Here is a 14,867-nt window from a genome sequence, read left to right on the forward strand (position 1 = left end):
TCCCTGGACTCAGCAGCAAAGCAGAGAAATGTGTTTGTAGGCACTTCTGGGATTGTGTTCCCCTTTTTGTTCAGGCTCAGAGAGTTGCAGATGTGCATTGCCCATATTTTACTGAGATTTAGTGGGTTTGTCTGTCTACTTGGCCTCCTAATTGTTCATCCAAGGTGATGAGTTTTTAATAATTGTAGTATAAATCAACTTTATAGTGAAAACTATACTTTCTTTCAACTCTCTTCTGTCAGGAACGTAAGTTCAGATGGAGCAGAAGCACGCAGAAGACTAAGAGAGTGTGATGGCTTGGTGGATGCCCTCCTTCATGCTTTGCAGTCTGCGGTTGGCAAGAAGGACACGGACAATAAGGTGAACTTGAGCATTAAAACGTGGTGGATGTTTCCATTAATTTACGCTGCAGTGTTGCACTGAGATCCAACTTCTCTTTGCTGGTATCAGAAGAGGATTATGCTTGCTGCAGACAATAGAGTATCTCTGGTATCCGTGGTACTGCTGGTGGGTATCAGCAGGATGCTGCTCTGTTTCTCTCTATGGCTGATGAGGGGAGCAAAGGCTGGCGGCTGAGAGGTGGGGAGAGTAGTCCTTTATTGTCAGTGACATTATTGCTGTTGTTCTGCATTACTTAATTGGCATTTATAAGTGCAGTCTCCAAATCAGAATTGAGTCCCGTTTGCACAAAGCAGCAAAGGAGTCAGTTCCCATTTTAAAGACTTTATTCAGCACCATCTCTAAAGACTGAAGTACTTAGACATTAAGAAATGTTTTCAGACCTGCAGCACGTTCACTGTGGCTTTTTTTTTTTTTGGTGCAGATTCTGTTAATCTGTTTTTATCATCATCTCATCCCATGGCACTTCAAAGTGTATTTATATGCATGAGGAATATCATAACTTTAACCTGTTTGAAAAAGAGCATACTATTTCTTTCTATCACCAGAAAGCTTGTAAAGCATCGTTATTTTATTCTTTTTGAGTCCCACCATGTGATGGCCTATACAAGGGAGTTACAGAGCCCTGTTACTTAATCAGGTAATTTTGGAAGTGGATTTTGTAACCACCTGGTGGTTCCCATTGCAACCTACAGAGCATTGCTCTTGTCAGAAGCCGATGTGCTGTGGATTAGCTATTACTACAGGACAACGTGTGTTCTCATTGAAATCCTCGCAAGGCCTAGGTTTTGACCCAGAGAAAATTTAATAAAATGAGCCCCTTGGAGATTGTAAACGTTGGCAGAATGAGAGAGAGACTTGGATTAAAATAAGATCCTTATATGATCATTTTTTGCTGTGTATTTGATCTTTTGGTGAATTGTATTCTTTATGTAAGATCAAGTGGTATTTTTGATGAGAGAGTTTTCATTTTGAATGGATACTATTTTTGAAGTGCTTCACTTTCAGAAAAATAAAATTGGGTTTAGAGGAAGAATGAACTTTAATTTAAGGGTCTTGACTAAATCTTCCTTGAGAGCTACATGGTTTTCCTGGGACAGGTGTCCTTCTTTCTTCAATTTCCCCAAGCCCTCCTCTGTATGATACAATGGTTTGCAGGTAAGAGGGTGCAATACTTCCTGTAACATAAATTTCTCTGTAACAGTCTGTGGAGAACTGTGTGTGCATCATGCGGAACCTTTCCTATCATGTCCACAAAGAGGTCCCCGGAGCTGATAAGTACCAAGAACTAGATGCTGGTCAGACTACAGGCACAGGAGGCTCTCAGAAGAAGAAGAAAGATGATGCTGGTTGTTTTGGTGGAAAAAAAGCTAAAGGTATGTGTTGCAAAAAGCTCAGAACTGGAAATGGATTTGGGGGTAAACGTTGCCGTGCAGTTCTGCTCTTGCAAGCACATTCATCGTGCTTGTTTAGGATGGTGCAGTTTGTGGAGTGTTTGCTGTGTTCTGGCATGTGTTTATCTCTTGTGTTGTATCACTGTTAGATATTTGGGATTCTTTTTCCCACTATTGCTGTGATTTTGTTTGGCTTTAAACAGGAGTGCTGCATGCTGACAGATGACACTCTGCTGTTGGAAAAAGGTGGATGTGCTCTGCCTCTCCTCTGCGTTGCTGTGTTCTTGCATCTGTCAAATCTCTGCTCAGTCCACTTGCCTGGCTGTGTAGCATGTGTGCCCTCCTCGGGAAGCCAGGCCAGCATGGATCCATCCATCCATCCATTCCCCTGCATGGCACTCCTGGCTGTACATCTTCCATGCCTCCAGAGTCTCATACTTGAAAACAAACTAAAAGCCTCCCCTCCCACTCAACCAAAATGTACAACCTCCCAATTCAGTCACTATTTCAGTAATTTAAATTGCAAACATGATTTTGTAGCTTTTAATTGTCAGTCACTTTTAGACCTGTTCTCTCCTCTGGGGCATGAGTGTTGCAAATGAGTTTCATTATAAGAGAGGATTAATAATCTCAGTAACCCCCCGTCCATGTTTCCTTTACAAAGAGACACTCAAATTATATCCATTTTCTTTGTTGTTTTAGAGAAATTACTATTCTAGACTGAATTCTGTTTTCTTTCCTTTCTTAGAGAAATGACTATTCTAGATGAATTCAGAGATAATTAATTCCATTTTCTGTCTAGGCTTCATTCTCCTCATTCATGTGTACACACATCCTGGCTTATTATTTATAGCCAGGTACAAGGAAGGGTTTTGCCCCTAAAGAGCTGATATGGAGTTGTTTGAACTTGATGGACTATGTGCTGCACGTTACTCTTTGATCTGACCTGTACAAGTTACTAAAATATTACATGTTTCCATACGTGTTAAGGAAGTCATCACAGTGTGAACTTGCTTTTGCAGACTAGTCTGTCATCAACTAGATTTGAACTGTTTAAAAGAAAAATTGGTGGGAATCTTCTAATGACTGAGGGAAAAACGAAAGAAATAATTCTGCCTGCCTGGCCAGCCTGTTCTCACAGGGTGTGACTGAACCTGCGGTGTGATACCTGTTGGAAACTTTGCACATGTGCTGACTTGAGCCTGTTCCCTGCCACTTGCAGTCACTGTTGTTGCTTTGCTTGAGAGCAACACAGTCAGTGGAAACACTTTCAGACATAGAAGCTCAGCGTGCCCTGTGGGAGGAGGGTGTTGTGCTGAGGGAGGCCTGTCCTCATCCCCTCGATGGCAGTAGCCAGGGAGCACTCTCAGGTGTGTGTCCCACACCAGGTGTGTGCCTGGGCCCACCTAGAGATGCCTCTCCTGGGGCTGTGCACCCGGGTACTTTCTGTTTGTCAGATGAAGCACCACATCATGTCTTTTTGGACAAATTGGTCTCAAAATCATCCAACAATGAGGATGAGCCTGTGGACTGCAGCAAGCAGTGCAGGCGCTCAGTGACAGCTTGGGTTTGGCTCTGTGTGTTCAGCAGGAAATGACAATATATTTAATGGTTTTTCCCAGCTTTTTGCAGTGCTCTTTTGAAAGTGTGCTGTTCCCTAGAGGAAATCAACTGGTGATAATGCTGGGCTCACAGCTTGTGGGATGTAGATCAGAAGAATAGAGAGTCTCAGACAACTGTTGTGCTTAAAAAATAAAAGTTAAAATCCATTCATAAATGTGCTTTTAAAATCATAAAGAGAAGCTCCCTTGTCTTCTGTTAAATTTATGTGGATACTGGTCTGAACCTATCTTAATTTTCTCAGTCTAGAACCTCAAAATTTATCTGTTCTCTCCTCTCTTGTTCACTTAATCTCACACTGTTTCCATGTTTATTTTATTTTATTTCATGGTCATTGATCACAGCATTTCAAACACCTCTGCAAAGGGCTAGTCATCCTTCTGTCCCCTCAATTCTGTGAGCACCTTTTCATTTAATGAAAAGAGAAAGAAAAGAAAAAAAATGCTGTGCAAAGAAAGATTGGGGGTTTTTAGCAGGAACAAAAGGGAGAAAGTGGAATACCTTGGTTTGGTTTTTTAATTGATAAAACTTCTGTAGTCTTATAATACTCAGGTTTTGAACCTGTTCTGTGAAATTCTGCCTCTTTGTGACTGTTCCTTTGTATTTTCTTCATCCTGTAAATTTTTGTTTTTCTTTTGCTGCTTTTCTGGTAATTAGAGGAGTGGTTCAATCAAGGTGAGTCTGCAATACTTTCTTTTCATCATCACCATAATATGCTTTGTTTGGCTTTCTCATGCAAGGCTAAGAGCTGAGATCAAGGTCTTGTTCGTTCACCTTCCCCTCTGCTCCCCCAACGCATCCTTCTGTTCATTTCAGCAGGCATGGAAAAATCCTCTGAGGGAGCTTTGCAGTTTGGTCTTTCCACACCAAGAATGGAAAAAACAAGGATTTTTTCATTCCTGGTGTAAGGGAAGTAGGGGAATTGCTGTGCAGCTGGCCTGCTAAGCCCAGGAGAGCAGGAACACCCAAGTGTGAGAGTTGTCTCCCCAGCCCTGTCAGATGGAAGGCTCTGCTGGCTGGTCTGGGGGATGGAAGTAGCTGTGAGCCACAGCAGCTTGGATGTGTATTCTGAAGGGTCCTTGGCACTTCCTCTGCTTGGGCACGGGCCTGGGCTGCTGCAGCTTTGTTACGCAGAGGAGCTGGATGAAGCTATCCCCAGTACCTGTCTCGGGGGATAGGCTTAAGTTTCTCATCCCAGCACAGTAAGTGGAAGTGCACCTGGAATACACAAGTCTGAGGCTAAAGCTTCCCTCAGCTGGGAAGTTCATAGGCTGTGGGTGCCTGGGAGACTTTGTTACTGAGGCTGATTTGGGGATGAAGGCAGGGCCATTTTCAGGTCACGACACTTGCTTCAGATCATGGGTTCTGGAGGGTTGAGCCAAAGGAGAAATGTTGGGGAGGGGAAAAAACCAACCAAACAAAATCTAATTGCTCCATCCAGCAAATGTGCTGGGTAGTGTTCTGCAGGATACTGATTCTGGACTATGAGTGGTGAGGCTGTGGAGGATGGACTTGCTGGCAGGACAGAGCTCAGCCCTTGATTTCTGTCACTCCTTTGTGGCCAGTTCAGTGGCTGTATTAATGAGCACCAGGGAGGATAAGGCGGGATTGTTATGAAGAAGGACTTTCCCTTAAACTTTTATTTCAACCAGAAAGCAAGCTTTTGGGAATTAATCCTTCAGCAGAAATGATCTGGCTGCTCCATGGTTTGATTATCCGGTAAAGAAAAACCACATTTGAGGAAGATCAACAAGAACATTAGTGGTTAATAATGCTGGGTCACACTTCAGAGTCTGTGCAGAGTTTCTGACAGGTGGAAAATGCTGAAGGTCATGTTTTGGTTGTTTCTTATATAATGAAAAGTAGCAAGGGGGGGGAGAGGGGAAGAATTTTAATCCCACTGTTTCAAAGACTGTAAATTGCATCTTGCACAAGCAAGTCTCATGTCAGGCAATTTTCCCAAACCAGAGTGCTGTGCCAATCCTACAGCCGGGTCTCACAAAACAGGCCTGTCAGCAGGCATGTTCATAACTGTCTCTTGGGCAAGGTTTAGAGCTGTGCTTCTGATCCAACAGCATTGGCTTTTCTCTGACACACCTCAGGCTGGAGAACCTGGAGATGGGTGGAAATTGAAATGTACAAAACCAGGATCTTAAACTCCCTCCTGCTGCAAGTGCGGTTTGTGCTGTGGTTTCAGCATCCCTGTGGTGCACAGCCTGATTGTGAAGATCCAGAAAGTGGCAGTGGAGTGCTCCATACAAATCCCAGCCACATGGGTTGTGTGTGTGTTCACATTCCTGTTGTGAACAATTGCACAGGGTCGAGGGAGAGAGCAGGGTGTTCAGAGCTACGGAACCTGGCAGTGATGCTGGTTCTCTCATGTCATCAGGTGGGCATGGGGATGGCCGAGAAGGCTGTAATCAGTAGGCTCTCGAATTGTTAGATTTGGTCACCTTTTTAGAAACTCCAAACCAGTATTTGTGAAAATCAAAGGGAAAAAGTAGCTGCTGGGCCTCAGATTGAAACCTTTGCTTTCTGGGTGTATTTGTTTTGGAGTCTTCTTGCAGCTTGCTCACCTTGTCTCTATAGGAAAGCCCTGGAAAATGAGTGTGCTTGGGGTATTTCCAAACCAAATCCATTTGATTAAGCAAGTAATTTGTAGAGTTGAAATCCTCTTGGCCAGAGCTCCATATTCTGAACAGCTGCCATTGGTAAGCAGCTGGCAGCTTCTGCTTTGAACAGACTGGCTTTGGCCTGCAAGGTGGAAGTTTCTCAGAGGGCTGAGACACAAACGAGCAGAGGCTCCTCCAAACCAGCCAGTGTTTGCTGTCTGGCCCAGAAATGGAGAGATAGCAACTGAAGAGCCCAGAGCACAGGTGGAGGGTGCTGTCTTTATGAAAGATGGGTTAGTAAATAGGCAGCTGCTTTGGCATTCCCAGGTCAAAAGTAGCAGCCAACACTGCACTCCTGGACAATTCCTCCTTAACAAGTTGTGCACAGACACAGTGCTTACTAAACACTGCCACTGAGAAGAAGGGAACTCTTACTGTACCATCTCAGTTCTGTAGGGCTGATAGAAGTTCCAAACCAACCTTTAAATTATAGAGAGAACTTCTGAAATGAGTAGTTACGTTGAGTAAGGTCTGGCTCTCTTGAGAACATGTTCTGAGGTTTAAACTGTCTAATGGCAGAGACATGAAATTTGGGGTCATGTGAAAAAACAGTTTGTCTTACTTGTAGATAAGATGGAGTCACATTTATTGGTCTGCCTTAAGTCTGTAATCTTTCCTAAACACTGACTTCCTTCCTTGAATGCTTTTTTTTTTTTTTTTTAAATTCCTTCTGCCCTGCTTTTTCCTGTCAGTGCTCTAAGGGTCAACAAGGGTTTGCAGCCAGTAACTGGGTTCACCTGCTGTTACGAAATGCACTGTCCTTTGGTGATGTACAGCACTTTTTCTTTCTGGTATTTGATTCCCCAAGCAACGTGTTGCTCCTTTCACGGAGAAAAAAAATGGTGGAAGGCTGCAAAGTGCCACTAATTGCTGTCCCTTCCTTTAGAAAAGATACCTTTCAAGGAGTGCTGTGATACCTGGCTGCATGACCTTTTGGCAGCTTAGATGGGCTTTTACATACTTCAGTTAAGGAAATTACTTCAGATAAGCAGAACTTCTAGGTGCGTGTTTTGTTTTGCACAGCAGTTGAAGTTGGCTGGTATTCTGTGTTGGCATTTCAAAAGAAAAGTGTGTGATTCCATCCCCTTCCAAAGAAAGGGAGAGGGTGGAATACTACCTTGAGGGGAGATTTCCCTCTTGATGTTATTTTTGAATATTCATAATGGTATTTAAAAGCTCGATTCTTCTGTGTACAGTACTGAGTATTTTTATCCTTTTGTCAAGAGGAAAGGTAGAGTGACCCATTGAATTCACTGTGCGTGCACCAACCCCCTGCTATAACAAGGCAGGGACTGGCCTTTCCCATCTCGTTACCTGTTGCCAGTCAAGACTCACACTGATCTCCTCATTACATTTTCAAGGACCATTTTCCTGTTTGCTTTTAAGCAGCCTGGCTGGTGGAGCTTTCAGCCCTTTCTGTAAAACCTCCATTAACAGCCTGGTAGTCCCTGTGCAGAAGCCACTTCTGGCAGCTTAAATTGCGTTGTCTGAATTCATTCTATCACACCTGCCTTCCTTCCTCTGGAGGGAGAAGGACTAAATTTTCCCCCCTCAAAATAATTTGGGAAAGCTAAATTGTATGCTACTGGCCTCAGAAGCCATGCAGATTCTTGCACTGCCTTCCAAATCTCTCTCTCTGCTGCCAGTATTCCTCTGATGGCAAGGTTCCTGCTTATCCCACAGCATCCATGCAGGCTTACCCAAGGCAGTGTGTCTCCTTGGGGGCATGGAAACTAACCCTTCCTTCCCCATGTGTTTCCATAACCTTGAATTCTCAACCTGACTAAAACTAAAAGTGCAGGTTTTGTTCTGTTTTCCGTAAAGGATTGTATAAATTAAAACTGATGTAATGGTTTGACACTGCTTCTTAGCAGAAGTATGGAATTATTTCCATTAGCTTCTAATAAATAGTAAAAATGACACTTTGTCGATTGAAGGGCAATTCAAGGTTAAGTTGTTGGCTGCTGTCTGTACAATATATTAAATCCAAGTCTTCCTGCCTGGTAGTGGCATTGAGAATAGAGGCTACAAAGCAAGGCTGTTGTTTTTTTGCTCTGCTGCTGAGTTTTTGCTTCAGCTAAGCTTCGGGTCAAAATCCCTCTGTGAAAACAGCAAGTAAACACTGGGCTTCTGAGGGAGGGGCACAGCTTTGCCAAGAAGGGAAATGGCAGAATGTTCCAAGGTTTAAAACACTCTTAAGACTCTCTGAAATGCTAGTGCTAAGCATGTTTGCAGATCAACCTGAAAGCAGCACAGGTGTTTGTCCCTAAGTTCCCATGCTAAAACCACAACTGTGCAGCTGGACTGCGAGTCAGATACATACAATTATGGGTAGCAGTCTGTGATTTATATTCTGGGTCTGTATCTTCTCCCATCTTGTAGATGCACATGACAGAAACTTACCTGTCAGTATACTGACAGTCTTTTCTATCTGTTGTCCTCTTTTTTGCACAGGAAAGAAGAATGGAGATTTGGACAGGAATTTTGATACACTTGATTTGCCTAAGCGGTCTGAAGCAGCAAAAGGTAATGCTAATGTTTGTGCTTTTGGAAATAACAAGTAGCTTGGGAGCTGGAGGCTCTTAAAGGGACTTGAGACATGAGCATATCAGGCCAATCTCTTTCTTTTGTAGTGACTTAATTGAAATAATGGATATATCTGTGCATGCTGTTATCTAGTGTTGAATATTGGATATGACTTTTTATATAAAACTGCTGAATTGGTGGAATCTCATAGAAGCCTGTCTGATTTGGTGTTAGGTGATTGTAACTCCAGAGAGGGGTGAGTGCAAGCTCTCCTCCTCTACAGCTCCATTTGCAACCCACCTGCACCAGATGTGACTGTAAGGAGTTGTGAAGTGCACTGGGTGAGGGTACTTAGCACTAACCCTTTCCCTTCCCTGGCATCTCTGTCATTTTTCAGTGTTCTGTGGAATTGGATGACAGCAGGGATTGAGGTTTTTTCCCTTTACTGATAGTCAGTCTTCCCCTGAACACAGTATTCCTCCATGTCTGTACTGAGCAGTACCTGTAGTTTTCCAGGATATGGGAGGTTCACAGAAAAACTCTCCTGCATTGTGCTTTTTGCATTTCAGCTCTGCCAGAGGTGGAATCTTTCACAATCTTCGTTCCCTTCTTGCATGCATGGTACTTCTTTTAATTGGAGATTAGGAGGTGATTTGGGATTTTGTCAGAATTCGTAGAGCATTGGATGGTGTTTTGAGACTTGCACGGGTTTTGATTTGAAGTGTGTGCAATGTCTCTGCAGAGATCCAGCCATTGTCATGGCAACTGCTGCATTGCCACCCTGTCAGCCTCACCTTAATGAGCTGTGAATACCCAGAACTACCTGAGTATTCCTCAGAAGAAAAATTTTAAACTCTTCCCGCGTCACTTAGAGAATTTTGGAGGGTATAAAGAGACAGTGTGACTCAGTGGAGAGATCCATGGACTTGGAATACCTGAATTATGCTGTTTTAGTGACCTTGGTCCAGTCCACTTATTTGTGCTTCAATTTCCTTGGCTGTTAACTGGGAGCAACAACAGAGGTTGTGTCTGAGATCCTTAGGGATGTGCTGATAGTCAGTAATGGTGTAATAATTATACATACATAGTGCTGCACTCAGATTCACAGTGAAGCTCTGATTGATGATATGCAAACTAATCCTAATATGCAGATGAATCTAATCTATTTACAGATACCCTTTACAGTGGATGCAGTTTCTAGTCTCGTGTCTAAACTGATTTTCATTTGGTGCATTATTACACAAGATCTGCTGTATCTTGTGCAATAATGCAAGATACTGATGTACCTCTTAGAAGCTGCAGTACCATCCTATTTAGAGAGCTGCAGGAAACTTCTGCTAACCAACCTTCACTGGCTGCCATCAGTTCAGGCTGGGAGTTCATTACAGTGCAGAGAGCAAGGAGGCACCTTTAGGATGCAGGAAAAGAAAGGAATGCAAAATATAGCAAAGGCTTCAGCATTTGCATTCCTTTCTAATGTGATTGGAATATAGGTGCCACTAAAGGGAAAAGATGGAAATCAAGAATTTCTGCAGGAAAATGTATCTCATATAGCTTTCTTTAAAATAAGATAAAAATATTTCATGTGGCTCTGTTAATGGTAGAAGTGATGTGCAGATCTGATGGGAGATGTATCTGTCTCAGAGCTTACACAGCTTGTTATCATATTCAATTGCTAGAAATCTCACACTCTTGAAGAGGTTGTTTGATAATTTTGAGATACCCCCATTTAATCAAAGACAAATAAATTACATATCTCATGCTAGATAAGGTCAGGAGATTAATCCCACAGCATTTTGAAAGGAGCACTTTGACATGAAAAAAGGTGTAAGTAACTATTGACTTGTGTGCTAAGAGTAAAAAAACCAAGACAGTGATGCATTTTTGTTCACTTTTTTACCAGTGGTCTCCTGCCAAGCATCTCATTTACTTGAGAATTCCTGGATACTAAAGGTTCTAACAAGGTTGCTTGAACTTCGAATTGTTCGGTAAAATAAAGGAAATAAAATTGCAGTTTTAAAACCCTTAAGAGCCCTGGTCAGATCTCTGCTACAGAGTATAATTGGCTCTGATGAGATCAGCTCTCAGCTGAGGCAGAACCTCGTTACCAAGATGGAAAAATCATGCAAGTTTTAATGATCAAAAGCACTCAGATTGAGTGACATGATGAAGTGCTATTTCAAAAATCAACAATTATAGATTAATCTCTTTCATGTATTATTAAAGCCATATTAAAGTGAGTTTTCAGCTGGAATCTTTGTGAGCAAATGAAACTGCAGTAATAAGATTTGTTCATGCAATGCAGCAGATGAACATTGGGGTAGTTAACAAATACTGGGATGTAGTGTTGTTAAGTTTCCTGTAATCTTGTAGTTAACATCCATGGAGCTTATCTGATGGATCTAAAGACGTGATCTCAAGAACTTGACATCATGGTCTCCCTACAGGATACTCCTAGGTATGACCACTGAGCTTAATTGAGAGTGTGCTTATGATCACTTGAAAAATCATGAATTAGCAGCAGCAAACTATTTCAGACTTATTTTCTATCGGCTCTGGAAACTTCATTTTGACTCCAGATTACTTTAATGGTATGAATCACTGCTTGTCCTGTAGCCAAACATCATAAAACCAGAAACTTCTGTAGATTGTGAGATTGTGGGTGATGTCTGTGCAGGATGCAGAGGTTTCTCAGTCCTTCTTCAGAACATCTGTCCTGCTGGTACAACGTCTTAGGAAAATCTTCATATCCTGAACAATCCTAAGGCTCTTGTGAGTTGTAACCTAGTATTTTACTTCCCCTCCTGTCCCTCCCGTACCCCCCCGAATTTATTTGTTCTGGAGAGGAATGAATGAAGGAAGGCAGTTGTCTTTTTCAGAGTGATGAACTAGAGTCTCTTCCTGATGGCTCCTGGTTTTTTAATGGGAATCAGGTTTTGCTGCAGCACATCATTTGAGCAGTCCTGAAACCATTTCTAAGCCTTTAATAATTTTATGTGCTAGGCATTCTGGCAGGGGAAAGCTTCCAGTTCAGGGTTGTTATCTGTGGTAAACTGGATAATGTCAGATGGGAGAACTTGCAGTGCTTTCAGAAGCTGTCTCATCTGATACTAAAAAATGAATGTATATGCCCTGGCAGTGTCCAGAGTACTGCTGTCCTCGTGAGGAAAGATTGTGAAAGAGAAGCTTCTTGTTTCCTCTTTGTTGAAAGGAGTGTATTTTTTTTCCTGACAGTCAAAGAGAGAGGGAGGATAAATTTCGGGAGAAAGTGGTATGAGTTTGCGTAGAGAAGGGAGCAGCACTGACAAGAAATTATGAATGCTGTCCTCAGAACCTTGCTAAATTTAGGACTTTCAAAAATTGCTGCTTCTGTGAGGGGGGGGAGTAAAAGTCTTGCTGAAATCCCTTCCCCAGTCTAAAGTAGGTCAGTGATAGTGGTGCTGGCTGCCTCCTCTGCAGCGTATTCTCTTCCGCACTACCACAGCGCTGATTTCTCCTGTGTACACATTAAATACATAGCGTAGTACAACTCCTGTGCTTTGTTCACAGAGTCCTTATTTCTGAGCAGGAATAGTGGCAGGCGGCTCAGGCACTGGGGGAAGATCAGGATTCATGGTATCTGTGCAGGGGAAGGCAGTGTCTCAGATGGCAGTACCTCTGCAGTGAGGTTTCCTGAGCAGAATTAAGGGTTGATGTGTGTCAGCCCCCCAAAGATGTTACAGGAGTTGTAACATTTAATCCTCCTGTGTGGAGGTGTTGACTGTCCACCTCTGCTCCTCAGTGCTGGAGTATGGGAGAAGAAAGTCCAGAAGAGCAGAACAGTTTTTTATATGGAATCAGCATTAGGTTATTCCTAATTAAATCCAGACCTCTGTGCTGTCTGGTTTAAGCAAATCTCATGGTTTGTTGTTTATGTGCACATGCATCTGGGGGCAGAACAGTAGCTGCTCTAAGGAGCTTTGGGGGTTGAAATTCAGCTCTCATTTCAGTTTGTCTCATTAGGGAGTTGAAAGTATTCAGCCATAACAGGATGTGCAGGTACATTTCAGCTGGGTGGATGAACTAGCTCATTTTCTCCTTTGAAGCAGTTATTAAAGTGGTTATTAATTTCTCTTTCCTGTTTTGATTACTTAAGTTTAGTTCCATTTAATGGGAACATAAGTTTAGGAGAGAGTTGTGCTGAAATACTGAACCAGTGTTAAAATGCTTGTAATTGAAGAAGTCTATTTTGTTGCAGTGGGGACGTCACAGAAAAGCCGAATTTATTTGAAAGCTCAGCTTTGTGTGTACACTTACCTTGGCCAGCAGCCTACGTAGGCAGGGAATGAGATTTTGGATGAACTTGTCAGCAGGTGAATTTCTTCTTCTCCATTATCTGAAATCCTCAGTCACTTTCCATGTAGCCTCATGCTGATGATAGATTTTCTATTCCAGAAGGTGAGTGTTTAAATTCCCTTATAAATCTTTGTATTAGTGCTCCAGGAAATTAGACTTCCTGGCACTGTCAGGGTAATGACTTTAACTTAGTAGATTACAAAAGTGCTAGCAATTTGTCTTCAGCTAAAGGCAACATGTAGTGGAAAGAGAGAGAAACTTCACTTTACTCTGGCTTTAGTTTGTAATTAAGATTGGCTGCGGTTCGCATTTCACTGCTGTTTTAATTTGCTTTCTTTAAATCTTTACAAGTTGACTCAAGCACTCATCTGCCCTTTCCAGCTCCCTTCCATCATTAATTTTGATTGTTGTATTGTGAATAAGTGAGTAGAACTGATTGATTAATGGCACCATCCACACCCCTCCTGTGCCTGCTGGTGGAAATTCAGGGACTGGGAAGATCTCCTCTGTGAGAGCAAGTCATGTGTTCTTGTATTAACATCTTCTGAGTATTTCATGCACGTTGTTGAGAATTCCTATCAGAATTATTAAGTATCTCTCATTTCTGTTGCTTTACTAAGCTGAGTATTCATTTTGGTCCCATGTGTTTTTCATAATTTACAAAGCAGTGAAAGATTTCTCATCTGTCTTCCAGTGCTTTGAGTCGGAGAAAATGTATTGCCTCAAATAGGAAAATTCCCATATGGAACCTGGCCTTGCCAAACTTTCTCTAGTCTGGTACCTTTAAATTCCCATTCTTTTTCCCAATATTTTCAAGGAATTCAGAGCAGGCACCTGTGGATTTTTCCTTTCTTGTGTACACACTCTTTCCACAGCTGACTGCTAATTGTACTGGAATCCTCTGCCTTTTTTGTCATAATCTTCTCTGATTCTTATGTTCCATGTTCTTATTTGTTCAGAGCTGGTGGACACATACATGAGTTGCTGAGCTGTGCTCTACAGCTGAAAAATTTATTGTGATCTTTGTGGATCTGTTAAATTTGAATATGTAGAACATAAATTGTAAGTTTAGGGTTGGAACTGAAGGCTTTGAAAAATCATACGAGAAGATACAGTTGGAATGTGAGTTGGAGGTCCAGAAGTACTGTTCTGTCTCTGCCACTAATTCTTTTCCCTAAAACCCCCAACAACTTGGTAATACAATTCTATCCTATGATATTCTTACTTTGGAGACTGTAAGGAAACAAATGTTTTTCTGGGAGAAATGCTAAATGATGTGAGTGAAGCCTTGTGCAGTAACTGTGTACAGCAGTGCTGCTGAGACTCACAGCTCTGCCGTGTGGAGTTCAGTTACTCCACAAAATCACAGGAGAGGAATTTGAGATGGTTACAGGACCAGCTCTGGTGTTATCTGTCTGCTCAGGAATGTGAAGAATAGTTCCAGCTTTGCATCCTCATAATTGCTGCCATGTTTGTCAAACTGTTGCTCTCTGTTTCTGAGAACGCCTCGACATTGCAGCTCTGAGCTGTGATTTCCAGTCCTTTGCTTCGTCTGTAGGGACATCCAGGCAAAAATTGTATGTACAGATAAGACAGGCTGGATTCCTGGTAGGGGTGAAACGGCATCTGTGGAACAGAAAAGCTCTTGCAGCTGAGTAAGGGAAAAGCACAATGTTTGTGTGAGTAGACTGTGCTGTGAATGGCCCAGGTGAGAGATGGTGTCAGGAAGATTTAAGTTGGGGACTTGTAATAGTTCTGCTACGTGGAGGATGTAGAACCAGTGTAAACTGGAGAAGAAATTTCAACTGTGGTATTTAAATGCCGCTAACGCCTCCCACCCCCAGCATGGACACTTCATAATGTGAATGTCTTTCAGCTTTAGGTCATGCAGCTTTGAAGTTTAAGCTGAGAGACCAGTGGG

General features: G+C 42.4%; 1 protein-coding gene across 12 annotated transcripts in view; it reads left to right on the top strand.

Annotated features, from left to right (window-relative positions):
• The window catches only part of ARVCF (ARVCF delta catenin family member), a 258,893-nt gene that overhangs the window by 206,779 nt on the left and 37,247 nt on the right, over positions 1-14,867 (top strand). For 10 of the 12 annotated variants that reach the window (XM_039560820.1, XM_039560821.1, XM_010398190.3 and 7 more), the window contains 4 exons: positions 243-360; positions 1,604-1,775; positions 4,071-4,088; positions 8,540-8,611. In XM_039560820.1, the coding sequence (XP_039416754.1) occupies positions 243-360; positions 1,604-1,775; positions 4,071-4,088; positions 8,540-8,611 (380 nt within the window). The remainder of the gene's footprint in view (positions 1-242; positions 361-1,603; positions 1,776-4,070; positions 4,089-8,539; positions 8,612-14,867) is intronic. The other 2 variants (XM_010398194.3, XM_010398196.3) reach the window with 1 other exon arrangement.

Source organism: Corvus cornix, chromosome 15, assembly GCF_000738735.6.
Source record: "Corvus cornix cornix isolate S_Up_H32 chromosome 15, ASM73873v5, whole genome shotgun sequence".
Classification (NCBI taxonomy): Eukaryota; Metazoa; Chordata; class Aves; order Passeriformes; family Corvidae; genus Corvus; species Corvus cornix.